The sequence below is a fragment of the Nyctibius grandis genome, chromosome 4 (assembly GCF_013368605.1).
Source record: "Nyctibius grandis isolate bNycGra1 chromosome 4, bNycGra1.pri, whole genome shotgun sequence".
NCBI classification, from domain to species: Eukaryota; Metazoa; Chordata; class Aves; order Nyctibiiformes; family Nyctibiidae; genus Nyctibius; species Nyctibius grandis.
Genome location: NC_090661.1, coordinates 65,807,459 through 65,835,167, shown reverse-complemented (window position 1 = coordinate 65,835,167; position 27,709 = coordinate 65,807,459). Strand labels below are relative to the sequence as shown.

At 43.2% G+C, this 27,709-nt stretch overlaps 1 protein-coding gene across 1 annotated transcript in view; it reads left to right on the top strand.

The window, feature by feature from the left end:
- SYNE2 (spectrin repeat containing nuclear envelope protein 2) overlaps positions 1 to 27,709 on the top strand; it is a 209,653-nt gene that overhangs the window by 126,116 nt on the left and 55,828 nt on the right. The window contains exons 69-88 of the mRNA XM_068397626.1: positions 142 to 309; positions 1,349 to 1,474; positions 1,901 to 2,013; positions 2,666 to 2,807; positions 3,554 to 3,685; positions 4,265 to 4,417; positions 4,672 to 4,881; positions 6,021 to 6,122; positions 7,225 to 7,344; positions 7,515 to 7,715; positions 14,108 to 14,281; positions 14,829 to 14,960; positions 15,547 to 15,743; positions 16,810 to 16,942; positions 17,861 to 18,043; positions 18,490 to 18,636; positions 20,316 to 20,492; positions 22,300 to 22,455; positions 24,070 to 24,219; positions 26,571 to 26,741. Coding sequence (XP_068253727.1) covers positions 142 to 309; positions 1,349 to 1,474; positions 1,901 to 2,013; positions 2,666 to 2,807; positions 3,554 to 3,685; positions 4,265 to 4,417; positions 4,672 to 4,881; positions 6,021 to 6,122; positions 7,225 to 7,344; positions 7,515 to 7,715; positions 14,108 to 14,281; positions 14,829 to 14,960; positions 15,547 to 15,743; positions 16,810 to 16,942; positions 17,861 to 18,043; positions 18,490 to 18,636; positions 20,316 to 20,492; positions 22,300 to 22,455; positions 24,070 to 24,219; positions 26,571 to 26,741 — 3,087 coding nt within the window. The remainder of the gene's footprint in view (positions 1 to 141; positions 310 to 1,348; positions 1,475 to 1,900; positions 2,014 to 2,665; positions 2,808 to 3,553; positions 3,686 to 4,264; positions 4,418 to 4,671; positions 4,882 to 6,020; positions 6,123 to 7,224; positions 7,345 to 7,514; positions 7,716 to 14,107; positions 14,282 to 14,828; positions 14,961 to 15,546; positions 15,744 to 16,809; positions 16,943 to 17,860; positions 18,044 to 18,489; positions 18,637 to 20,315; positions 20,493 to 22,299; positions 22,456 to 24,069; positions 24,220 to 26,570; positions 26,742 to 27,709) is intronic.

The following is a 27,709-nucleotide window of genomic DNA, read 5'->3' as shown; positions in this document are numbered from 1 at the left end:
TCTAGGGGGTTTGCAGCTTTTTCTCTTTTTGCCTGTATGTTTCTATTCTTTTCAGACAGGGGAAGTGTGAGCATTGACTTCAGAATGTTATCAGGAAAGGAGTGTTGTACAGAATGAATAATTGACTGCTGTCCCTTCTAGGTGATATTATCGGAGACTGAACAAAAGGTCCTTTCTTTGCTGGAAGATGGTGGAGATAGTGCAGACTACCAACAAAGGGCAGAGGCTCTTTCCTTGAAGCTGAAGGAAGTGAAGTGCAATTTGGAAGAAATCCAGATGATACTTCAAAACAAACACAATGAAGAGGAGGTAAAGCATATGAATGCTATGCAGAGCAAGAGTGAGAGAGTCACGGTGCTTTAATGTGCTGCAGTTGCAGAAGAACAATTAGAGCTCACCATGTGAAGCAAGGAAGGAAGAAAAGTCAATCAGAAATGTCAGACTTGCTATTTTCTGCTTTACAGCGCTGTATAATTATTTGTAGTTTGCAGCAAATAGTGGATTTTTAATGAGTCTCTGAACAGCATCTTTTGTGCTTTAAGCGCTCAGTGATAAGAGGTCAAGATTTTGCAAGGAGTATGTGAAAAGGATAAAAAGGTTTTTTGTTTTGGTTCGTTTTTTTAAATGCCTTTGAATAAAATGATGTTTGTCTGTGACAGTATCACAGCAGAGAGGCCTTTAAGCAGTAACTTTCTCTTTGAAGAATGCATAAATGGCAAGGGCAGTGACTCCGCCAGCTCTCCTGCACCACAGCTGCACACTCTTTGCTGAGTTTCCCAATGGGTGAGACAGTAACTCCCAACTTCAGAGCTAATTCCTATTCTGTTGTGCAAGGGGCCAGAGAAACCCACCTACTGTGTTTGTGTAAGAGTAGCCACAGTCTCTCCAGTGCTGGAGGAGCACAGTCTAAAAGGGAACTTGCATGGCCCAGGAGAAAATTAGCACTGGTAAAGGCTCCTGTTGAAATATGTCTGTGAGCAGAGACAGACAGCAAATCCAGATGCATGAGCAAATTTATAAGTGTAAATTGTACATCCCTATAATTTGGACAAACAATAAGAGTGGAGGGTTAGTATCAATTTGCTAACAAGAAAAGCAAAACAAGCCTTGTAACTGTCAGGGAGAGAAATGTGAGGACTTTAGCAGCAGGTTAGAATGGATCAAACTTTCAGTAAATGGAACTGGGCAGAAATCTTTGCATGAGTGGCAACAGTGTTTCATGCACTGCTGGTTCTATGTATGGTAAGTCTGAGACAGCTTCACTTTTGCCATTTCCTCAGACTGCACCTGTATGTTCTGCCCTCCTGTCAAGTCTAGAAGGCTTCCCACAACGGGTCTCTCTTTACAGATTCACCACAGGGACACAATCGACCCAGAACCCCTTGAGATCCTGCACTCAAATGAGTCCAGCATGCCTCAGCTTTCCCTTGATGAACAGCCACTCATTTGTCACAATGGTTTCCAGCACCCACAGGTAATTCTCCTACTATCCAGGATCCAGGCTGCACCACATCCCCTGTGGGTGTGGGGGACAGCTGCATTTATTACCTGCTGCAATTTTCACTGTGGGATCAAGTCTGTCAAGGGTAGGTTTCAGCCACCCTTCTCCTCCACGATTAGGGGACTTTGTCAAGATGGAGAAAGGCCTCACCCCTAAAATCCCATGTGCAAAAGGTTTAGTAATACTACAAAGCTGGATGGTACCCTGACACTTGCCTTGTATCATAGTGATTCAGATGGCATCACCCATCCCTCCAGTCTCCTATCTTTGAAGCATTGATGTATTATGAAATCTGAATCTATATAGACATTGCTTATGAAGATGAATTTGAAGCTAAAGATTCAGATAAATTCAGTGCACATAACTGATTTTACTGTTCATGCTATTCTCTGTGCACAGGATCTGAAAGCAAAAGCAGCTGAGCAGAAAAGCCTCATTGACTTCATTGAATTGTGTGTGGAGAAAATGCAGCCATGGTTTGAGGACAGTGTGACTCAGAAATTAGAACCAAGGTACAAAATAATGAAATCAGTTACCAGATTCAGTGATGTAAAACTGCCTAAACTTGCTGAAACTTTGCAGTGGCACCATTGTTTCTGTGCAGGGATGTGTGCCTTTAGAAGAAAAATTGCAGAAGCTGGGAGATTTCTGTCATCAACAAATCGAGTCTTATTTATGTGACAGCCTCCTTGGTACTGGGCTGACTCCAGAGTGTTTGAAGTCAGTCCCCATATCAGGCAGGACTGACTCCTGCCATAAACTAAAGCAGGCCCATCTGGAGACAAGTTTGGTATCTCTGTTCACAGCCATTGCTGTACAAATGCACGCAGATACCTAGCCAGGTTTAAAGGCAGCATTTTTGAAAACAGGGCATTGGGATCATGCACCTTCCAGCATGGAACCAAGACTGGCTACAGGACTATGCTCCTCACATTGTCATTTCAGAGATGGAGGCTGCCAGCAGGCCCCTAGGGTGTTTCACAGGAAGGGAAAAGCCCAAAGAAATGTGTCAAAGCTTGGATTAAAGATCATCCATGCACTTGATTTCACTCTGGTTTGGGGGCAGGAGCAATAGAAACTAATCTTATATAAGAAGTCTTGCAAATCTAATTTTGCTTTGTCTGCTTCAGTATTTGCCATTCTAACAATGTTTTCTCAATCCAGCAATGGAGAATCTGATCCAAAGAGCAAGCAGGCTGATCTCACCTTAGCTCCAAAGGACGAAACGGGTAATAAATGGCAATATTTACAACAAGAGCTGTCATCAAAGATGAAATCTCCTCTCTGCCAGCTTGTGGAACCTCAGGTCCGTTTAAGTTCAGTAAAACACTCCCTTCTGCGGGCAGTTGGTTGTGGTAAAGATAGCAATTAGAGTATCTTCCTGCATCATTGTATCATGTCTCTTCATCAGATAACTGAAATCTGTGCAAGTGTTCTCAAGAGGAAATTGTTACTGCATACTGTTTTCATGATTGTCTTTTAGTTTGAGGTAAATAATGCCTCTGAAGTAGTGACTACTAAGCATAGTGTGGGAACACACAGGTAGTTAACATTCAGACCAGGCGTTATCTGCTTAATTCTTTCCAGGGAACTAAGAGAGTTAGCCAGCAAGCTCGCAGCTGATTTTCGTGAATGTGGGTTAAGTCTCAGTTCTTGCAAGTGAGAACATTTTGGTCAAGACTAATCTCTGGCTTAAATTTTGTTCTGCCATATTCTGAAGAATATCAGTCATGTGAAAGGACGAATGTCAGCTCTTTTTCAGGCAAGACTTAGACTGCAGTGGGCGGCAGGGCTGCCTTAAGACAAACCACAACTTGTAGCCTTTAAAGCTGGGAATCAGAAGCTCCTTTTTCAGTCAATCTCCCATCAGGGCATAGCCTACCCAACTGATTTTTGCCAGTAAAAAGGGAATCCTGCTATCCAGGTGCTTTATATCAATGCCTTGAAACTATCATTTTAATGCTTTTTGAGAGGAGTGTTATCTAGTTGCCCATAGCCCTGTCTTCATTTGAGCTGTTCACCTAATTGCAATGTTCTTTTTCCAAATGTTAGATTACAACAAAGATGAACGTGCTACCCCGAGGCACATTCGCTAGTGCAGGAGCCCCAACTGTGGAAGAACTGAAAACTTACACTGTCCAGCTGGGAGACCTAAGCCAAGAAGCAAATGTGGTGCATGCACAGGTAAAAATGGCGTGTCCTAGCATTGCAAAAAATACCAGGGATTCTAGACACAAGACACTGTTTGGACACTGGGAAATGTAGCTAATAATCATATTATTGCAGATGGTGTTCACTGTACTATGGCTTTTGCATGAGCTATGGACTATAATGTAGAAATCACCTTAGGATTTTGAAAGGAAACATTTCAAGTTTCAGCTATGATACTTCTGCTACCTGAATCCAACAATTTGCTAGTGTGGGTAGAACTCCTCCAACTGTGTAAAGCAAGGAGCCTGTGAATGATTTCAGTAAATCTGCAGTATTGGAGCTGACAAGACAAATTGTGTTGTGCCAACTCCTGAGATTAGCAACCTGTAAGACCACAGCCACTCCCAATACATAAAGGGTCGTTGTCTCAGCTTTGGCCTGACAGCTCTGAATATTACATGCATATAACTGTCTCATCCAAGTCTGTCTCTCAGTATTTCATTAATTCCATTTTATTACTAGCAGACTGAACCTCTAACCTTATATGAGTAAATAAATCTTAGCCATGCCTTGGGTGAGAGTACTGAAAACTTCTCACTTGCCTTTACCTAGGATAATGTAGCAGAAGAAGTCTCTTCCAACTTGGACAGAAAATTGTTTGAGCTGCTTCTGGCAATCAGCCGATGTTTGAATAACATGGAGGAGATGTTAAACACTTCAGTCCTTTCCACCGAAGAGGCAGCCATGCAGCAGGCACTTTATGAGGTAACTGTCCTAAAGCATCCAGGCAAGGAGAAACCCCAGTGGGTTTCTGATACAACAGAATATATATGGCCTGATATTTCCTGTTTTGCTGGTATTAATTCAGGAATAACACCACCAAACTATTTGGTGTTGCACTGATTTGGGCCTATGTCTTTTAACAACAATTATCAACTTGAGTCCTGCTGCCTATTACAGGCAAGAGTCCTTGGACAGAGACCATTTTCACTTATGTTATCTTTCTTTCAACCCTTTAGACTCTTTCCGTTGAGCTGCAAAAACTTCATGCTGATTTGAGTGATAAAAAGGATGATCTTCTAATGTCTATTAGCTGCGCTGGTGGGAGCACAGATGTGTTCTGCGAGTGCTTTAACAACTTGCAGGCACGGCTCGAACAAACTCAAGCTGCCACTTCTTCAAGGAGCAACTCAATGAAAGCTGGGCTGGATCATAATAGCAATTATCAGGTACTCCACTGCCAAATGCACATCTTGGTTCACAGCATCTGTTAGACTTGTCAGTGTTAATGCATTTGGGTTACAGATGAGTGATCTATAATGGGCTTTCTTTTTTTTTGGTACAAAACAAACTTGTCTTGGCCTCTCAAGAGGCGAATTAATTTTGCTGTTTACAGTGCTGTTTTCAATGCTGACTACCTTAGAGGCCTTGATTACAGCAGAAAATTTGCATGTAGAAAGGATGGACCTAACCTGGGATCCCATGCATGCTGAGCTACGGGGTAAAGGAAGTTTCTGTGTGTAGGGATTAGGCCAAGGAGGATTTTGTATATTCTTTCTGCTGCTGTGTGGACTCAGGAGAGGCAGGCTTCTTCCCTTTTGGTGCCATGTCTGGCACTGGGCTACTTTTAGCTGTGTATTGGAGGTTGATTTGACCCGTTGTATTTACTGTTCCTTTAGATTTTGTACCACAGCAGCAGAAGCCATAGTTTTGCAAATCTGCATTTTTTTGTTCTTTTTCGGAAAGGCAGATAGTGAGAAGCTTTTCTGTAGATTCTTGTGATGGGCTAAATCTGCTAGCTGTTGCTGGAAAATATTCAGATCAGGTATTTAGGCTGAAGTAAGAAAAGAAGAGCCCGGTCTCTGAAATACAGTTTCCAATGTCCAGCAAAACTCCAGTGTGCTCATCATCTGCAAGTCAGCCTAGCTCATTACTGCTGAATAATAAAACAGTTCCTTTGAAGATCACTGGGATGTTGTCTCCAAACAGTAGCAGGACTAGTCTTGCAGTGTTTACTTATGCAGAATCCATGGAGCTCCATCAGTTGCCAGTAATGGGCTCATTTTCTCATTTTTAGAAGAGAAGAATTTGTTTCGCTGTAAGTTTCACTGATTTTTACGGTCATAGAGGATCATTGTGATAGAGTAATCTGCTTTCTTACACTACACAGACTACAGAATTTCCCTCTCTAAATTACTGCTTTAAGCCCCTAATGCACATGCTTTATTTTGGTTTGTTTGTTTGTTTTTTTAAGAGGAAAAAGTGCTTTTGCCTTAAGAGGTAACCATTTTTTTTGCTGTGCAATTTTGTCTTGTCATTACTATATTCCTGAGATGTGATATACTTCTGATGTTTGTTTCTTTTGCAGAATGAAACCAGGCTGCTTTATGATCAGTTAACTGAGAAAAAAGCTGCTCTGCAACAATGCTTGAATGTAATACATGGACATAATATTTCTGAAGAGCTTCAGGTAATTTCATTCAAAGGGAAGGAGAGCAAAAACTCACAGTATTAGCTATTCCAGTTTTCTGCAATCTGTTAAGTTTAATATTTTCCAAAGTTTGAGTCTCACTCAAGTTTTAAGAATGGGGGAAGGAGAGAGTTCAGTATTCGCCACCCTTTTTTTTTTTTTTTTTTTTTTTTTACTACACCCCAATCCATAGTCAGGCCTAATTCCAGTCCTTTTAGTAGTTGGAGTGGAAGAACCAGTCTCTCCACAACCTCTCAGAGCAAATACACCCCATACTATGGCAGGGAAGGAAAAGAGCTATGCAAAGTACCACACTTCACATGTTAACGCCTTTTTATATGTAAAACTAGCTTTTCTTTGTGGGAATAGGACTCCAGTATTTATATCTAATGTTCAGCATTTATGAGCACTGATCGTATGGCATTTGACCAGTTAAGCTATTTTCTTTGACCTTCGTAGGGATTAGCAGAGAATTAAAAATTAATAGACTGCATATCCTCCTCATAATGGTCATCATCCATCTACCTACTTGCTGGTGAAGCAAAGAGGGTGTCCTGGAACTTTTTTTGTTACAGGCTCATAACCTTGTTTACAGGCATAACTTTCTGCCAGGCTGAAAGCTATATTCATAACTGCTGAATCCCCTAGCAGGAACTGCTGCCTTAGATATATTCTGTCAAGTAACCAGTCCTGGAAAAGGAATGCCAGAAGTACCTAAGTTCCCTTCCTTCAGAGAGAACCTATCTTAATCCATCCCTGACTGAGTCTTTCTAATTCATAAGAAAAAATGGTATTTTCCAAGTCCACAATTCCTTTTAACAGCTGTTCTTGAATTAGTAAATTGAAATGCATGTTGAATGTTGGACTGAGACACAAGACCTGAATTCCTTTCCTGGCTGTGCTGTGTGAACCCAGTAAGCTGTGTCATGAACAGTCTTGTCTATTTAGCTTATAAGCTCATTGGATCTCAGTGTCTCATTGTGAGCTTATGAAGTGGTAGCACAGCAGAGATCCAGCCCCTGGGTCAGCTGCCCTGCCAGTGGTAATGGGAAGTTTAATGAAACAGAACTCTTCCTAATAGCTTGTTTTGTCCTTAATGCAGAAAACTGATGCCTGGGCTTTGGAGCTGCAAGACTTTGAAAACCAAGTAGCAAAACTGAGAGGATATGGGGAAAGATTTCAGTTACCTGTCACCTTAATCCAGGAAGCTTATAAATTAGAGGTAAGAGCGCAGTACAGTTGCCACTTACTCAGCGAGGTTTGATTCTTCTAAGCAATGTATTTTTAGCATCAAAACACTTATTGGTTATTTTGCGTCCTGCAATTGCGTGTGCTGGTTTGTAGGATTCATTTCTGTCCTTCATGAGTCACTAAACTGTATTCACATTGTAGGATGTTTTGGATGACATGTGGGGGATTCTTAAAGCAAAGTATGCGGAGCTGAACTCTCCTTCCATCAGTGAGAGCCAGTACGAGGACTTACTTCATGGATTTGCAGAGCTGGTAGCTATTGGACGAGAGAAGATTGCACAAGATCCAAAGCAGCTAACAAAAAGCAGAGCAGCTCTACAGACTCACCTGGAAAATCACAAGGTATAAGATGCTTATCACAGCACTGTTTGGATCACCATAGCAGGAGCACTATTTTCTGTGACTGGTTTCTATCCAGTGTCATGGTGAAGAATAACTAGCTCATAGCATAGGGGAGGGACTGGAGTACGTGCAGAAAACAAAGCAAAATTTTTCAGCAGACCAAAACAGAACACACTAGAATATGAAAGTTATTATTACAACTGCAGTGTTGGTAATAAATTAAGATCAGGATTTCAGTTTTGCCAGCCAATTTTTGCCAATTCTGCATTGGCTTACCTCAGAACATACTGATTTGTGAGGGAAACACATGTCCTTCTAATTTCTAGTAGTAAATCAGTAGTGAGGTTCCTGAAGTTGCTGTCTAGCAATTGGGAGTTGCCGTCATGATCTGTGCCATCATGATCTGACAGAGGAGACTTACCTATAACAGCTCCTTTTCTGAGGGGAGGATAGTTTAGATACTCCCCTTGACAGTCTCGTGTCTCCTGTACCCAGCTGCTACATGCTTGACAGGAGATGGCTGAGAATGCACCTGCATCCTCACTGTCCTGCCACTTGGCAAGAAGCCCTGGCCAATGCTAGTCACTTGAAGATGTCTCTGTTATGTCAACGCCTTGATTTAACTGCTCCACGTAGCTCAAACTCCCTTAAGAAATGCTTCAGGATGCCAAGCACTGCAAACCACTACTCCAGACTCATAGGAATGGTGTTTGTCACTCACAAAGTGCCCTTAGCAAGGCAAAATGTTAGGAATTTGTTTACCAAGGAAAACAAATAATGTACCTGCAGTCCAAATATACATACATTGATTTACAAAATCAAAAGAAAACTACAAAAAGCCGTTCTCCCTGCTCTGATTATCAAGAGTTGTCAGAATACTTGCGCAGCATATGCCTGGGGCATGGTCCTTAAGTGAAATTCTTGTACTAGTTATTAGTGAAGAAGATCTTGATTGTAGAGTGTGACCTTAAACCCTCAAAGCCTTTTTGTGGGGGGAAAATGTTCTGTTGAGATTCAGACATTTCCAAAGATCTCAGCTGAGCAATAACTAAATCAAACTGTTACCTTATGGTTATCCCAAAGAGTTGTTGTGCCCTACCTACTACTTAGGCCTTAGAACTGCTAATACCCTCGGTGCTTGGAGTCACCTCCCATCCAGGTGAAACAAACTGGATAATGACTGTCTGGTGATAACTACCTCACGCTAAACTATGAATTTATTTATAGTTAAACTCTTCCTTCCATCACCTTCCTACAACATCTTTGTATTTCATATGAACTGAAGCTATAAATGTAGATTTTTTTCTTTAGAAATGAAAAAAATGAAAATAGTCTTTGCAACTCATTTGCACCAGGGGAGGTTTAGACTGGACATTAGGAAGCATTTCTTTTCCGAGAGGGTGGTCAAACACAGGCTTTCTAGAGGGGTGGTTGGTGCCCCAAGCCTGTCAGTGTTTAAGAGGCATTTGGACAATGCCCTTAATAACATGCTGTAACTTTTGGTCAGCCCTGAAGTAGCCAGGCAGTTGGACTAGATGATCGTTGTAGGTCCCTTCCAACTGAAAATATTCTACTCTATTACCACAGAGACCAGCTTCAGGGCAGGTAAGACTGCACTGGGGAAGGGATCTGCAGCAAAAAGGGCCGGTGAAAAGCTCTTTTTGGGGCTTTTTTGAAGCCGGGAAAAGCCCTTTGCCTTTGCTGGGGGCTGTCTGTTGGTGGGCAGGCTGCTGAGATAGCCCAGGCAGAGCCAGCACCACCCGCTGTTGATCAGGTGATGAGAAGCCTCCAGGAGGGGAGCGACTAGTCACTGCCCACAGGGCATAGTGCGAGCAAACAGTGATTGTGTGTGCCCTGGGGAGGGGGGTCCACAGCCATTTTGCAGCTCGTTGGGCAGTTACAGCTGAGCTGCTGTTTGCAGCTCGTTGGGCAGGGCGCTGAGTCTCTGCCAGTGCAGGAGGTGAGTTGGATCTCTCTAAGAGATCGGCCAGCCAGGGTGAGGGGAGAAGAGGAACAGCAGCCTGCAGGGACGTGTGAGCAGGGCGTGTGGGAAGCAGCAAACAGTGGTTGGTTCCCTCCCGGCCAGAGAGAAGAACATGGTCACAACACGGCCAAGAGCCACAGTGAGGAAGAATGTGGGAACTCAGATCGAGCTCCTGCACTCGAGCGAGTGCCTGAGCCTGGCCCTCAAACTAGAGGGAGTCAGAGACACCGCTTGTGTGCGGTGTGATCAAATGACCTGCTCAGGCAGGTGGTTGAACTGAGAGAGGAGGTAGAAAGATTAAGAAGGATCAGAGAGTGTGAAAGCGAGATAGATTGGTGGAGCCACACTCTGAGGCAAAAGCAGCAGGAAGAGACTCTACAAGAAGTGGAGGACCCTCTCCTCTCCTGTCACCAGGCCAAAGGCGGGGACATAAGGGACAAGGGGGAATGGAGAGAGGTCCCACCTCAGAGAGGCAAGAGAAAACCTTCTCGGTCCCCCTCACCTTCACAGTTGCCATTGTACAATAGGTATGGGGCTTTGGGACTTGTCAGGTGAATGAAGATGGAGATAAGGATCCATCCAGTGAGTCGCCCACAGCTTGTCACTCATCCCCACATCTTATGACTTCTTCAACTAAGAAGAAAAAGAGGGTAATTGTAGTAGGCGACTCTCTTCTGAGGGGAATAGAGGGGCCCATTTGTCGACCAGACCCATCCCACAGGGAAGTTGCTGCCTCCCTGGGGCTTGGATTAGAGATGTTAAAAGGAAGCTCCCTGCTCTGGTGCAGCCCTCTGATTATTACCCTTTGTTAGTTACCCAGATTGGTAATGATGAGGTTGCAGAGAGAAGTCTAAAGGCAATCAAAAAGGACTTCAAGGCACTGGGGCAACTAGTTGAAGGTTCGGGCACGCAGGTGGTGTTTTCATCAATACCTCAAGTGGTAGGGAAAAAGACTGAAAGAGGGTGGAAAATACACCTGATTAACACATGGCTCAGAGACTGGTGCCACCGTTGGAATTTTGGGTTCTTTGATCATGGGGAAGTTTATATGGCACCTGGTCTGCTGGCGACAGATAGAGTACATCTGTCTCAAAGGGGAAAAAGGATCCTCCCACAGGAGTTGGTGGGGCTCGTTGAAAGGGCTTTAAACTAGGCTCAAAGGGAGAAGGGGATAAAACCAGGCTCACTAGAGATGAGCCTAAGGACAGCCTTAAGACTACTGTCCTACTCGAGGTGGATAATGGTGGTACATGGGGCAATAATAACACAGGGCTCACTAATAAGTTAGTAACCAAGGAAGTGGCCAGGAATGGTCAGATAGCAAGAGTGAAAACTGGTGGCTTAACTCCCTCTCTGAAGTGCTTATATACCAATGCACGGAGTATGGGAAATAAGCAGGAGGAGTTGGAGATCTGCCTTAGATTGCATGACTATGATATAGTTGCAATCACTGAAACATGGTGGGACAGCTCCCATGACTGGAATGTTGTCATGGATGGCTATGTACTATTTAGGAAAGACAGACCAACAAGGCGAGGCGGTGGTGTTGCTCTTTTATGTGCGAGAGCAACTGAAATGTATTGAGTTCTATCCAGGGGGGGAGGTAGAACAGGTTGAAAGCTTGTGGGTAAGAATTAAGGGACATGCAAAAGGGAGTGAAACTGTTGTGGGAGTCTACTGTAGACCACCAAACCAAGAAGAAGATGTTGATGAGGCCTTCTACAGACAACTGGAGGTAGCCTCTAGAACACACTCCTTAGTACTCAGGGGTGACTTTAATCACTGATATTTGTTGTGAAGCCCACACAGCTAGGCATGTTCAGTCAAAAAGGCTCTTGCAGTCCATCAATGGTAACTTCTTAAATGCAGGTAGTGGAGGAACCAACGAGAAGAGGTGCACTGCTAGACTTTGTATTAACGAATAAAGAAGGACTAGTTGGGGACATTAAGGTTGGGAACAGCCTTGGCGACAGTGATCACGACATGGTGGAGTTTAGTATTTTACAAGGTAGAAGTAGGGCAATAAGTAGAATTACAACCCTGGACTTCTGCAGGGCCAACTTTGTACTCTTCAAAGATCTACTTGCAGGAATCCCATGGGCTAAGACTTTGGAGGGCAAAGGAGCCCACGAAAGTTGGTCTTTTAAATACTACTTTCTCCAAGCCCAAGACAGGTGCGTTCCCTTGAGTAAAAAATTGGTAGACGTGCTATGAGGCCTGCATGGATGAGCAAGTAGCTTCTGAAGGAAATCTCACAGAAGAAAGAAATTTACAGTTCGTGGAAGAAGGGTCTTGTCACTTGGGAGAACTATAGGGAAGTTGTCAGGACGTGTAGGAAGGCAACAAGAAAGGCCAAAGCCCTCTTAGAACTAAAACTGGCAAAGCAAGTAAAAGAGAACAAAAAGGGCTTCTTCAAATATATCAGTAGCAAAAGGAAGAACAGGGAAAGTGTGGGCCCTCTGCTGAATGAGGCGGCGGCCCTGATAACCGAGGATGCAGAGAAGGCAACGTTGCTGAATACCTTCTTTGCTTCGGTCTTTAATCCTAAGACCAGCCTTTGTGATCTCCAGACCCTGGATGTAGGAGAGGAAGCCTGGAGGAGGGAAGACTCTCCACTAGTCAGTGAAGACTGGGTTAGTGATCAGTTAGAGAAATTGAATATGCACAAGTCCATGGGCCCTGATGAGATGCACCCAAGAGTGTTGAGAGAACTGGCTGATGTTGTTGCTCTACCACTCTCCATCATTTTTGCAAGCTCGTGGCAAACAGGAGAGGTGCCTGAGAACTGGAGGAAAGCCAGTGTCACTCCAGTCTTCAAAAAAGGCAAGAAGGAAGATCCAGCAAACACCAGTCAGCCTCACCTCCATCCCTGGAAAAATGATGGAGCCTCTTATTCTGGAGGTCGTCTCTAAGCACATGGAAGAGAAGAAGGTTATCAGGAGTAGTCAGCATGGATTTACCAAGGGGAAATCATGCTTGACTAACCTGATAGCATTCTATGATGTTGTGACTGAATGGGTAGATGCAGGGAGACCAGTGGATGTAGTCTACCTTGACCTTAGCAAGGCGTTTGACACAGTTTCCCATAACATCCTCGTGAGCAAGCTCAGGAAGTGTGAGGTAGAAGAACAGACAGTGAGATGGATTAAGAACTGGCTACACAATAGAGCCCAAAGAGTGGTAATCAATGGTACCAAGTCCAGCTGGAGACCTGTAACTAGTGGAGTCCCCCAAGGATCAGTGCTGGGTCCAGTCCTGTTCAACATCTTCATCAAGGACCTTGATGAAGGGACAGAGTGTCTTCTCAGCAAGTTTGCTGATGATACGAGGCTGGGAGGTTTGGCTGATATACCTGAAGGCTGTGCGGCCATTCAGCGTGATTTGGACAGACTGGAGAGCTGGGCAAAGAGGAACCTAATGAGGTTCAACGAGAATAAGTGCAGAGTCCTGCACCTGGGAAGGAGTAATAAAATGCACCAGTACAGGTTAGGAGGCGATCTGCTAGAGAGCAGCTCTGTGGAGAAGGACCTTGGAGTCCTGGTGGACAACAAGTTATGCATGGGACAGCAATGTGCCCTTGTGGCCAAGAAGGCCAATGGTATCCTAGGGTGCATTAAGAAGAGTATGTCCAGCAGATCGACGGAGGTCCTCCTCCCCCTCTACTCTACCCTGGTGAGACCTCACCTGGAGTATTGCGTTCAGTTCTGGGCTCCCCAGTTCAAGAGGGACAGAGATCTACTGGAGAGAGTCCAACACAGGGCTACGAGGATGATTAAGGGACTGGAACACCTGCCTTATGAGGAAAGGTTGAGAGACCTGGGGCTTTTTAGTCTGGAGAAGAGAAGACTGAGAGGGGATCTGATTAATATGTATAAATATATGAGGTCTGGGTGTCAAGAGGAAAGGGGCAACCTCTTTTCACTTGTGCCCTGTGACAGGACAAGGGGCAATGGATGCAAGCTAGAGCACAGGAAGTTCAACCTCAACATGTGGAAGACCTTCTTTACTCTAAGGGTTACAGAGCACTGGAACAAGCTCCCCAGAGAGGTTGTGGAGTCTCCTTCTCTGGAGACTTTCAAGACCCGTCTGGATGCGTTCCTGTGTAACCTGCCCTAGATTGGTCCTGCTCTGGCAGGGGGGTTGGAAACTATGATCTCCAGAGGTCCCTTCCAACCCCTACCATTCTATGATTCTATGATTCTATTCTAGTCTATTCTACTCTATTCTATTACTAGTTCTTGACTAGCTGTAAAATGATCAGTAACTGCACATCTTGGGGTGATGCAGGAAGGCTTCTGACTCCAGCTATGAGAGACCCTGAAACTGTCTGTCTTCTCCATACTCCTGCTGTGGGTGTGTAATGTCTTTTAAAGAAGCTTTTAAACAAGCTTTAACTTGTTTTTTTCAGGACTTTTTCCACAACCTCATGACCCACATGGCTTTCATGCAAACATTTTCCAAGAAAGTGACTCCCTCCATCCTACAAAAGAGAGAGGACTTCTGGAGAGAGCTGGTGAATGAAGTCACGGTGCTGGAGCAGAAGGCCTGCCAGTATGGTATACACTTAGAGACCCTGTTAAAGGTAATGAGTCAAAAGAAACCCAGATTAAAAGCTGGAGGGAAGAAGGAGAATGATTGCATCTAGGGGAACCCTTTCTGCACCAGTGATTCTTTGGCTAGTAATTGTCCTGTCAGCAAACTGTCTTTTTCTTTGAAAATCTCTGAAAGTCAACATTTCAACCCATTACTCTGACATGGGTGGGACTTTATGACTTCTTGCAGTAATTTCTGAGTGCCTGGACTGAAAGGAGAGCCCTTTAAGGCTCAAAAATACCAGACCACTTTAAAATAAAACCTAAAAATTGATCTTAAAACACCCCTAGAGAATAAAAAATGAAATGTACCATTTTAAAATAAGAAATCTTGAAGACAGTCAAGAATGAATTAATTAATTCATCTGTGGTGAAATTATGTCTCACTTAAATATTTCCATATTGTTCACCTATTTTCGTGTTCTGTTTCATTAAAGCAAAAGCTGCTGATGCTAGAATAAGCACTAGGGCCCTGGTCTTGTGTAGCAAAAATGCAGATTGATGTGTGGTATGTTAATGATGCAATGTATTTTTTAGGAATGGATGGAATTTGATGATGAATGCCTAGCTTTCAATAAGGAGTTAGAGGCACTTACCTCTATGTTGCCTTCTGTGAATTTGGTTGAAGAAACAGAAGAAAGATTAACGGAAAGGATTGCACTTCTACAGGTATTTGCATGTCTGTCTCTTTGGCTGGTTTTCTTTGTGGATCTGTAGAGCTGGCAGTAAGATGAGTTAGAACATGTTTGGATGAGGCTTTGAGCAACCTGGTCTAGAGGAAAAGTGTCCCTGCCTGTGGCAGGGGGGTTGGAACTAGATGATCTTTAAGGTCCCTTCCAACCCAAACCATTCTATGATTCTATAAGCTAGCTTGCACGGCACTATTTTCTTTGTCTGTGTGTGGATGCATGCTGAAAACTTCAATGTTACATTTAAAAGTAGCAGACGATTGGGCTGCTAATTTCAGCCAAGGGCTGTGAGTTCATCTAAGTGAGAGTAAGGACTACAGCTACTTTAGAACTTGGTCTTCAAATGCAAATATTTGAGAGAAGATGGTGTACAGGCTACATGGACAGCAGTGAGCCTGCTGTCTCTTTTGCATGTAATAAAGTACAGATTCCTTCTGTTTGGAAATTAAAATGCATCACAGAGGAAACGTGAGTTTAAGATGTTAGAATAAATGATACATGTTTTGCTAGCTGTGTTTTCAGTTTTTAAAATATTATTGTTTTGCAAACTTCCCATTTTCTGATAGCAAATCAAAAGTGGTGTTGATGAAAAGCATGCCAGGCTGTACCAGATGATGAAAGAAGGGAAGAAATTGCTGACTGCTGTGAACTGTCCAGAAATAAGAAGCCAGATTAGGAAGATGGAAGAGCAGTGGTTGTCCTTAACCAAAAAAGTTGGCCATGAACTACACAGACTTCAGACATTACTCAAACTCTTGGTCAGGTGGGTATAAGTCAGCAAGTAGAGATATCAGCTAGAAATTAGTTTCTGACCTTCTATAGATATATTTTCTGAAATGTGACAGTGAATTAATAAATAACATAGATCCTTTAACTTAAAAATGAGAAAAAGAAAAAAAAAAGCAGTGGGGATCAGAAAAGTGGCCCTTTATTACACAGCTGATCTTCTCTCACTGTGTAGACAAGTGCTTCACTTCCTGCTTACTTTTGTAGGAATGTTTTGATTGCTGCCATTGCAAAGTCAGTGCATCTAGGTGAGAGTTAGCTGCATCGTACTGCAGTTTGTACGCTGGCAGTGTTAACAGAAGCTCTAATCACGCTGCCCTAAGCATTTTGGCCTGCTCCGAATGCAAGCTAGCCTTGATTCCCATGCAAAGACATAATGCACCTGTCTGTGCACATATACTATCCACCTTACAAGCATTCAAGACCTGGCTGACATGCTGCCTCAACTTGTGTTTTGAAGCTCTCCAAAGGGGAAGGACCCAAGCATGCTCAATGCTTTACATGCCCCAAGCCAACAGTCAATGTAGTCCTGTCAGTCAGGTAGAGACAGTTTGGGGCTCTACAGCCCAGTCCACTAGCTGTTGTACCAAGTTCAGCTCTCCCTGCACCTGGTCTGTGTGCTCTGAGCTCTGGCTGGCTGGACCCATAGTGCGGACAGAGCATGCCAGTGTTTGTTGGTATTTACCCCTGCTGTGTATTCTGCACTATATCTTGCAGTGTGCACAATCTTCTCTAGTGGTTTTGACCTCCAGCAAAGCTCTTTCCACCCATGTGAGCTTGTCCTGGCAACTGCTGGCTGAATACAGAAAGAGAATGTTTTCGGGGAGAGCAGAACAGCTGAAAAGAGCTGATAGAAACAGTTTCAGGTGTAGTCCAGCAGAACTGCTGTGTTGCACATCAATCTATGCTGTCGCTGTACTTCTGCAGGGTTATGTAGCAGCATAACACATGCCTTCTCACAGAGAGGAGGACAACTCGGAGGGTGAAAAATGTATCCTAGACTCAGCTAGGAGATGTTTGTGTGTTTTGTTTCCTGCTTGTAGCTACAACAGAGACTCGGAGGAATTAATGAAATGGCTGGATTCTGCTCAGCAGAGAATGAATTTTTGGAAGGAGCAGTCTCTCAATGTGTCACAAGATCTTCCCACCATCAGGGATAACATCAACAGCTTGTTTGTAAGTAATTTCTCCTGCCAGGTTTAGATAAGACATGGTGACTTCCAGTGAAAATGACCCTTTTGAGTGGTTTTTGTATTTGCCATGACCCAGAAGCTGCCCACATAATATAGCACTGAATGGCTGTGTGCTCCAAAGCCACCCTATTATCTGTATGGGGAACTATGAGAATGGAAGACCATCAAAGACCTTCCTTCAGATTGGGAGGCCAGCCAGAGTGCATAAATCAGAATGGAATCCTCTCGTAATGAGCTCCCAACTACAACACATCACAGCCAGGCCAGGATCTCTGATGCACTTACAGCATAATAGCATGGTTTCTGTCTTGCTCCTGATGCCAAATACCAGATACAGCAGTTCAGCCAAGCTGATGGGCCACTTACCAACTTAATCTGGACTGTGGGCTCAGGGAGCAGGGGTGAAAAGAGTGGGGTTGTGAGGATGGTGAGCCAAAGTCAGGGAAGAGAAACACACTGAATTGCTTTTCATGTCTTTGCCTGCCCCCCCGGTGCTGTGCTCCCCTTGTATGACTAGCCAGGAGGTTCAGCGCCAGTGTGAGGCCTGACAGAGGGAGTCTTGCACAGTAGGAAAGCAAAGCGCCACGAAGGTTGGACTGGTAGGCGTGAGCTGGCCAGAAACTCAAGGACTGGGGTTGCTCCCTGGAGCACTGTGTGAAGTGGGGATGGGGATATCACAATCCCTGTGGAGCAAAAGGTGGTATTCAGCATTGTATTGAGCTGGGCAGAAAAAGGCCTTACCTGCTTCCAGAACGTGTTGAGTTTAGGTTTTCTGAACTTTACAAAGTTGCTAAAATCTGTTTGTTGAGGTGGTTCATCCTGTGACTGAAAACCTGGTTTGTCTTCCTTATTTGAATAGATATATATTTACCCTCTCTTAAATTTCTCCCATGCACCTCAGATATTCTCTAAGGAAGTTGATGAAAAATCTTCCCTGAAGTCATCTGTGGTGAGCAGTGCCAACCAGCTCTTTCACGTGAAACAAGCTGATACTGCAGCACTTAGGTCATCTTTGGCAAATTTTGAGCAAAACTGGGGAGAACTGATTGTAGAGCTCCCAGCCATCCAAGAAAAGCTTCACCAGGTGAGGAGAAACTCTGCTGCCATCTCTCAGTTCAAGCTAGTTACTTTAAAATGTTGCTGCTGGGATTCAGCTGGCTGCTCCATAAGGCCCCCAAAGCACCTCTTCCCTAATTAGGTGTCTGTCTTGCTCTCAGAATATCCCCAGTATTGTACTGTAGTTTAATTATTGCAGTCTTCTTGCTGGGCTGTTTTGCACCTATCTGTTATCTTTACAGTTTTATATGAAAGTCTGTTACAATTAGAAAGAATTTTATTTCAAATTTCTGAATTCTCGAACTTTTCTTAATTTAAGTCATATGCCCCTCTGGAGCACAGGGCTCAGTTTCAAGTTCATACCCCGATAATTGCAATTACAGTGCCTGAGCCTTTCTAAAAATACAGATGTCATCTTCCTTGATATTTCTAACAAGCAGAGTGTGGAGGATTCATTATATGCTTTACCCCCAGCTTCAGATGGAAAAACTTTCATCACGGGAAGCTATTGCTGAACTAATGACCTGGCTGGACCATGTGGAACAACAGCAGGGACATGAGGAGCCAATAAATTCACAACGTAGTGCTGTCCAAGTCAGAAGCCTCCTTCAGAAGTACAAGGTAAATGGGAAGCTGTAAGTCCAGGCCATCTGCAAGGTGTTTGGCTGTAACAAGGATGGAAACAGCCTACAGGCACTGTCATATCCTTCCCCTTGCTCTCGGGAGGCTTCCTTAAACAGTCTCTAAGGTGTCTTAACATCTTCCTTCATAAAAACCTTTTGCTTCCATGCCACACAAAACACTGCCTGCCCTGCAGTACAGCTACTGCCTGCTGTGCTATAATCTCCTTTTCCTCATGCTGTCCCATCTGTCTCGCTTGTTCTCTCTCTCTTACAGTTAAATTATAAAATGTGTTGAGCAGGAAAGCTTTGCTTCCTTAGGAAGATACAGTCTGTGTTCACGCTGTGTTTTAGTCTGCCTTTTCAACAAGGAATGCCTTGTAATTTTGGAGCTCCATAGCCAGGACCCATTTAACTAGAGAACAGGGTTTTCAATATTACATTTCATCAAAAGAGATAACCTGCTAGGAAAGAGCGACAAGATGAACATACCTGCAGAGAGAGAGGCTGCAGCAGACTGTTGGCTCTGTTCAGATGCTAAAGCACCAATGGCAGAGGCTGATTGCCCCAGCCACAGGAAGTATTCAAGCCATGCTTGTACCTCCATGGATGCCAGGGAGCCCAACCCTATAGAGCCATATTTTGCTCTGCTTTTGCAGAGCTACCGAGCAGTGCTCTGGGCTCAGACATGACAACAGTTCTCAGTCTGCAGCTGCAGTTCTCAGGCACTTTGGTACTGCACGTAAGGGAAGTGCCAACATAAGCATTTCTTTCAAAGTGCTTCAGTATAGCAGATATATAACATTTTGCTCTATATCAGTTGGATTTGGAAATTGGTACATGTAGGTGAGGTGCTGGTTTTAACCCTTTGGATATTTAGAGATCAGTTTGTACATGTGCCTTCTGCACTTTTCAGCAATGTGGGGATGTGTATGTGGAGAATAAAGCTGGGATGAGGGTCATGAATTCCTACAGGGAAGCAGCTATGGCTTCTGTACCTCTACTTCTACTGTGGTATTCCCTGGTGGCTTTTTTCTTGGTACTATTAGATACGATGAGGAGCCCTTTCCTCCCTTCTTCTCCTAAGACCTTCTGAAATAAAAAGGCATTCCCTTATGTTGTTCTCACTTTGCATGTAGCTTCTCTCTCGTCTCTGTGGGCAAGGACACTGATGCCGGAGAACACTCTTTCCTCCCAGATACTCTGATATTCTGTTCTGATATTCTATTCTAATACCAGGTATTTTGATAAGGACAAGCTCTTGTCTGCACTTATCTGTCAGTCACAGGAGTGTGGGAAGGCCGTGGTCTTAGCCTAATCTGGGCCCATGGCAGTGTGATGGTATTGTCCAATGGATCAAGTATTGGGTCTGGTACCCCTCGGTTTTAGTCCCTGCTCCGGCACTAGCCTGCTCTTACCTTGAGCTACCCACGTAATGATAGTGATTTTCTGCAAAAGTTTCAGTGGATGGAAATAGCTACACAAATACAGAATGGTAAAAATTGAGAATTATTCCTACAGCCAGATCTCTTTCAGAAAAATATTTTAGGCCATAGTTCAGAATCAGCCGTGAATGTCCCATAACTATGCCTTGAAGCATCACTGGAACTGATCAGATTAAAACTGCCAAACTAATTAATTGTTTTACGTTTTCTTTTTTTTTTTTTTCCCCTCTTCCAGGACTATATGATGGAAATGAACTTTAAACAGTGGATGGTAGATTTTGTGAACCAGTCACTCTTGCAGATGAGCACTTGTGATGTGGAAAGCAAGCGGTATGAAAGGACAGAATTTGCTGAGTGTCTTGGAGAGATGAACCTGCGGTGGCACATGCTGCAGGCATCTCTGAACAGAAAGGTTTGACTGAGTTCTCGTTGCTTTCTCTCTCACTACTCTGATCTTACCTGTGCCAGTGCTCTGTATTTTGCAAGCAGCCTTTCTCCCTGAGTCTGAAAACAGTGTTAATCGCAGTGAGACTCCCTGTGCTCTCTGCTGTTGCTGTCTGTCCACCCTGCTGTCTCATGGGCAGCCTATGGATTGGTCTTGTAGCACATCAGCTACCAGGTGGTGGGCAGGTATCCAAACCTTAGCAAGGTCTGGGAGAGTAAATGCTCCTGTAACTTTCAGGAAGGGAAAATAGAAAAAATCTGCTCTTCATGACAGCCTGGGATTTACCCTAGCTGACTGTATTAGGAGGAACAAATAAGATTCCTCATATGAAGAAAATACAGTCAGTGACATGTCAACAAAGAAGACGTGTATTGAGAAACCTACGAAAAAGGAAGAACTCAGGGTAGTGTCTGCAGGGGAACCTGTTAGTGAAATCTGTTGAAGCTTTAGGTGCTGTGAAAGTTGGGGCATTTAAAACTTAATGGGAGAAAACACTGGATGGTTTGTGGAAAGGAGAGGTGCTACACTGGTTGGTACAACCAACCAGGCCCTGCTCAGCAAACACAGCACCAAAAAAGGCAACAACCCCTCCACATGCCATATGATGGGAATGAGAAATAGGGATATATTAAGCTACCACCCATTTTCCTGTTGCAGCAGTTGGATTTGCCAAAAAAGTAGTTATTAAGTAAGTAGTGTTGACAGCCGTATTCAGATGGGGACTTAGGACCCTGCTGGAAAAGGCACAGCAGGGATCAGTTCCCAGCCCTGCTCCAGCCCTCCTGAGTCACTGGAAATGGGTTACTCTCTGTCTGTGCCCTCCTTCTGCAGTAATTAAATATGCTTTCCCAATGGAGTACATTGAAAATCAGCAGCTGATTGATAGGCAAATTCTACATGTAGCCTAACTATACCAGCACATCATCTGTGTTTCTCTGTAGAAAATGTTTCAGGCGGTGCCTCAGAATTACTTTATTCTAGTGAGGCTAGAAATAATCCATACCTCCAGAATTAGATGCCGCTGCTTGTGTGCCCCAGAGCTCAGAAAAGCTAGTGTGACTTGTGATATGGAAAAGACCAGGGGAAGGTTAGCATCCCAAAATGCAAACATGAGGCTGCTGGAATGAATCCCTCTACCAGCACACTCCTCTTTCATCTCTGTTTTTCTCCTGAATTTACAGGGCTTTGGGAGAAGCTACCCTCCCTGAATCCACATACAAAGACCGCTGATCAAACAGAAAATTCCCAAATTTTTCTGACTCAGAAAGGCTTCCAGAAACATTTTCAAGTGGAAAATTCAGTTCCTGCACAATTGAAAATTTCCATGATGAAATTTCAACTGGGGAGTGGGAGGGAAGTTCTCTTCTCTAGCCTTTTTCAAGAAACTGCATTCTAGGATTTAATGGATCCTCAGGGCCAAGACTGAAGATAGGAGACTTGAGGTTCCTTGCTTGTTAGTAGCTTTGTTGATAGGTTTTAGGGAGAAAGAGGTTTTTGGACTCCATATGAATGTGTCCGTGTAGCCCAGGGTCCCCCAACTTGTCAGGTCAGCAGTCTGCCAGCTCCAGAACCCACACTGCCTTGTTTTCTTCCCAGGGAAAAGGTCAGATCCTAAAGAGCCAGTAAAACTTTTTAGCTTTTCCTTTCAAAATATTTTCTATAAATAGTATTTTCAATGTAAATATTGCAATCTCAAATTTTGTCATGGAAGGGGGAGTCTTGTTTCTGCCCACCTCTAGGTTTAAGTACATTAAAATAGTTCTGTAACTTTCAGATACAAGACTTGCAACACATTTTGGAGGATATTACTGAAAATGAGAACAAAGCACAGACTCTACGCAACTGGCTGGAAGCTCAGAATGATCGACTGAGATCTTTACAAACACCAGCAAGTCTGATCTCTGCACAGAACACATTAGATGACTGCAAGGTAAAGTGTTATATGTGTGATATTATTGTAAAAGCCATATTTAGCACTTTGCTGAATCCAGACTAAAGAACACAGATTTTAACAGAAAAAATGTAAAGGAAGTTGCCATTTCCTAGAAGAAGACTACAATGTAATTTTAATTAAAGCGTGTTAGGTTCAGGTAATAAAGTCACATCCACTTTTAATGGGAGTTGCTATTTTATGGTTTTTCCCTCCAATTAAAGATGATCTGCTGTTGTTCCATAGTATTTGGAGTGTTGTGCAGCAATCTGAAATGCCTCCAAAAGAAGTAGTTCTCAGTTCAGCACAGCTATGGCAAAAGCTATCAATTCCATTAGTTTCAAGAGCTCTATGGTGGCAGTGTTGTGGAAACTCTATGGTCCCATTTGGAAAAATAGCAACTGTCTATACTCCTGCCCTAGAATATAGTCTCTCTGCACCAGCCTCAAGAATCTGTGTGTCCTTTGATTTGTTGTGTTTTTCTAGGCATCGTCTCCCTCAAAATTAGTACAGGTGCAGCCAGCTAATAATTGGCTCCTATTACTCTGACGGTCTGCTGTTTTCATTCAGTACAGTGTTCCCTCTCTGTTTTTTATCATGGAATATTTGTTCCTTCATTTCCATGGTTACGTGTGTCTCTCTTGTAGTAGGCTGCTTTTATTGCCTAGAGCGCTCTGTTAATACCGAGTTACTTGTCTCTCTGAAGCACTCTGAAATGTATCGAGGGGCCAGAATGGAAGAAAGACTCAGGGTATCTTTGACTAAAACACTAACCCGCTCACAGCAGAGTACAGTGCTAGGATGCAGGTGGCTAAAATGTTTCATTAGAATTAATTTGCTCAATAAAAATGAGGTCCAAATTTGAAAAAGTTTTGGGGACAGTAAGTGGGGGGAAAAAAGGTCATGGCTTTAAATGTAGTATTATAGGAAAATGTTATGCATATAGATATTTACTCGTGTTGTGAAGAACTTATTGCTGAGCTTTCCCCAGCGTGTCAAGACTAGTTTATAATCTTGCTGATTGAGTTAGGGGGGAAGCTATTCTCCAAGGCATCTCCATTGATTTCAGTGGGGTTTCTCCCATGGGAGTAAGCCTCTGACTAAGAGGACAAGCTAAAAATAGCTTTCTAGAAATTGTTAGGATGCCAGGGACTCTCACATTGCAAAATGAGTTCCTATCTTACCTTTGTCTGCTGGAGCGGAGGAGGACCCGAATGCTAACCTGCCCAAAGAAAAGTTCAGCTGCATTACTTTTTGCATCTGGAGAGGTACAAAGAGGCCTGCATGGTGGCTGAGGAATTAGCTCCTGATGATTTCCTTCCGAAGCATGCTGTCCAGTGCTCATGCTGACACTAAATGGACTGATTCTAGCTCTATCTGCAGGAGACGGTCTAAAGCAGCCACTGTCATTTTGAGTTCCTGTAAAGCAGTTGTTCTGTATCAGAGTTGAAATGATGGTGGTGATGGTGGTATTGCATGGCTGGAGAATTACACAGAATTGGTTTTAAAGAATGAATGTTTATTTAAGCTCCTCACACAGAAGGTTTTTTTCTGTGGTGTCATTAAAAGATCTTATTTATCTTCCTCTTTTTTTTTTTTCTTTTTTTCATTTAGGAGCTAGAAAATCAGCTCACAACTAAATCCAAAACTCTTGATGAGCTCAAACAGAGTTTGGCTTTGAATGGTAGTGGAGAACAAACCCCAGAAGCTCTGTCTTTCAGGATAGCTGAGCTGTGTGAAATGGTGGACAGCATTGTAAGCCAGGTAAAAGCTTTGTTTGTGTTCAGATTTCCTCAACTACATATTCCTGCCACCAGTGTTTTTTATAATGTTCTCCATGGAATGGCAGGAGCTGGTATAAAAAATATGCAAGGTATTCCTTGCTCTTATCTCTTCCTTTTAAGTCTTTACCCTAATGTAAATTAATGTATTTCCAAGGTTGAGAGAGAAAAAACAGTTTGATCTCGAAGTAGTTTGAATACAGGGGGAGGAGGGGCAGACCCCCATCTGCAGTTTAAGAAAATAAATAGCACTGCTATTCTTCTGTCAGGTTGAAAATGGAAACCTTAAACTCTCTTACTCGATCTGCTTCTCTTTCATACCCTTGTCTTTCTCCCCTGTAGTACGCTGGTGGAAGCTGCCTACTCCCACCCTGTTCTCACTGTAGCTTTTCCATCTCCCAATTACTCTTTCGTCCACACACCTGGATGGTTTTTGCTATCTTCAAATCCTATGTAGTTGCTTCAAGGAGAGTCTGGCAGATTGGTTTCCCATGCAAATTGACCCCCCAGCAGTTTGCATTTATAGTTATATTATCTTTATACTTGGAACTGATCTTTTTTATCTAGATGTAATTGATAGGTGCAGAAGATATAATAATGAGTACATTTATGCATTTAAATTTGTGATAATAAATAACCATATACTGTAGAGGATTATACGTGATGCAGTGAATGTGTTTATAGTTAAGATTACCTTACACTTTCTGTTATAAATGCCTTGCTTTTGTTCCTCAAAACTTTGTGAAACCTGAACCCTTTTGCATGAACTCTTCCACATGAGGTGTCGGTCCAGAATGGATCTGCTGCTTCTTGGTTTAGGTTTCAACAGAAATGATGTGGCTGTTTCTCACCAAGAAAGCAGAGAGATTTTTGTGTGTGTACATGATGAAAGTTTTTCCTTCCGCTGTAGAGGTGGGGATAGAAATTGGCAGGATTGACAGCCTAGTGCTTTTTTTCTTCTTACAGTCACCCTGGACCACGTTATTTTTAGTATTTTTATGACTTAAGTATCAAACTTACAAACTGCAGAATGTTCTTACAGCCTAGTTGTCTTCACGTGCAATGAAACACCGAGTGCAGCTTTCTTCCCACGGGTGACTGTTCTCAGCAGAGCCAGGCTGTGGTTTCAAATATAGGTCTAAGGAGGTGTGATATCTTGATTGTATTGTCTGTAGGTTGATCTCAAGACTGAGTCTGTGTCCCAGAGACATTTCACGAGCACAATGTCTTTCTGTCTCCCTTGTGTGGGCAGTAATTAGCTGTAGGCAACAAAAAGCGATTAGAGATTCCTCCCACCTATACCATGATTCAAATGAGAATAGGGATGATTAATCCATCTACTCCTGCATGCCTGGAACTAGGATACCAGGATACAATGATCCATGCAGTCTATTTAGCATGCACTATGGTGTAGAACAAGTCTCCATCTTCCATTGCGTGGCTGCATAGTCAGAACTGAAATCTGGCATCTGGCTTTGCCAGGTCCCATGGAGACAGGCTTGTTTGCTTGCCTGGTTTTCATGCTCTTCTCAAAGCGTCAGGTACTGGCATGACTGCAAATAGATACTGAACTAGATGAATGTTTTGTCTAACTCGGGACATGCCTTATGTACTTACTTGATACAGAAGGATAAAAATGACAAATCATACTGAAGGAGGACTGCAGGTTTGTGTTTGCAATATCTAGGAGTATGTGGCAAATGGAAACCATGCTTGCCCCAGTATAGATTAAATGGCTGCAATAATGAAAGAGACATAGAAAACAAAGAAGATATCCATCATTTAATTTTATATGAGAATCCTGAAGTTCCTAGACTGCAATTCAGGTGGACCTGCATTATTAGAGCACAGTGGCATAAGAGGGATGATAGCTTTCCAGAATATTGTAGCAGCATCTTCTTCCATACAAAACAGTTTCTGTTCAAATTTTCATTAAAAGGAAACTTGATCTCTGGATCAAACTATCTGCTTCCTAAGAAGATTAAGGCTCTTAACTTCTTCCCACTTTAGCTTGATTTTGGCAGGAAGGAATAAGCAGTTCATTATTTCAGTACTTTTTGGGGGGTTCTAGAGTTGTGGCTGACAGAATAGTGCTACCTTTAACTCTGGTTAAATTTTTATTTCCAGCAAATTCTTATACTTCACTCTAAATTCTGTTTACTGCTTGGTTTGAAGCCTGCACAATTCATTACCAAGTAGGAAAATACTCCTACTTATGAAATTCTTGTGTATTGTCATGGAGTGAGCATTGAGCTTTGATTTTTAAGTCAATTTAAAGGTGATTTATATGTCAGGACTACCCAAGAAATAGTAACAAAAGTGGTTCGTTTGCAGGTTGCACAGTTGAAGACCTCAATGCAGTCAATATTGGAGCAGTGGAGAGTATATGATGAAGTTTATGCAGAAGTCAGCATGATGACAACAAGATATTTATACTGCATAGACCAGTGCAAACCTTCTGTGGTGTCATTGGAAGCTTTGAAAAAACAGGTCAAAACTCTCCAGGTAAATCTACTGAAGTTGTCTTATTTCTGTGCTTCCTTCTGTGCCTTTAAACAAACAAACAAACTCCACTAAAAAAAAGACAGAAAAATTTATCTGAGCAAATTCCTCTTTACTATAGTGCCATTGAAGTCAGTGAAATATTTTTTTTTTACCTTCAGAGACACTGAGGACTATTTTTAGACTTCGTACTTTATTTAGCACGTAACTTCAACTTCGGTGCAATTTAGGTACAAAGGTTCAAGAGAGAACTATAGGTCAGCTGCTACCATGTCTGCCTAACTGTGGGCTAGCAGAGCCTCCATTTTGGATTGCAAAGATCCCTCGATGTTTTAGTCTTCTGCACGTGCTGGAAGGCATCCCCATCCTCATGCTCCCTTGCACTACAGAGTCCAGATGGACACGTGCTCTCCACCACCATCCCTCATGCTAATGTCTACTCGGTCCACGTCTAGTCCACGTGGACAGCAGGAGATTTGGCTGAAAATACAGCTGACAAAGGAAAACCTAATGCCATCATTATACGTCTTTGCCTAAAAGTTATTCACCATTCAGGTGAAAGATGTTGGTTCTCGGCTTATTGGGTCGAAAGGAAATTTGCCCCTTCGCTTGCGCTTCCCAGGGAAATGCCCTGCCATAAGGCTGTAGCATAACCTGGAGGGACATGCCTGTGCGTCGATGCTGGGACTCGGTGCAGAAATTAAGGGGACCTGGGAGAAAATTGGCAAAGGGACCATGTTTTTCTGTCTGTGATTTGAACACTCCCCTTGGGGTACTATGTCCCAGCCACTGTGCCGGTGACTGCTGACACATTTTGCACTAAAGCATTATTTGCGTTAAAGCATCTTTCCATGTATAAACAGCACTGGAGTCAAGGTCCAGGACCCAGGATTCCCCTTCCCAAAAGCTGTGGCTTAGGTTGGGTGGGTGAAGCAGTACTGGGGCAGAGCAGGGGGATCCCCGAGCCTGGC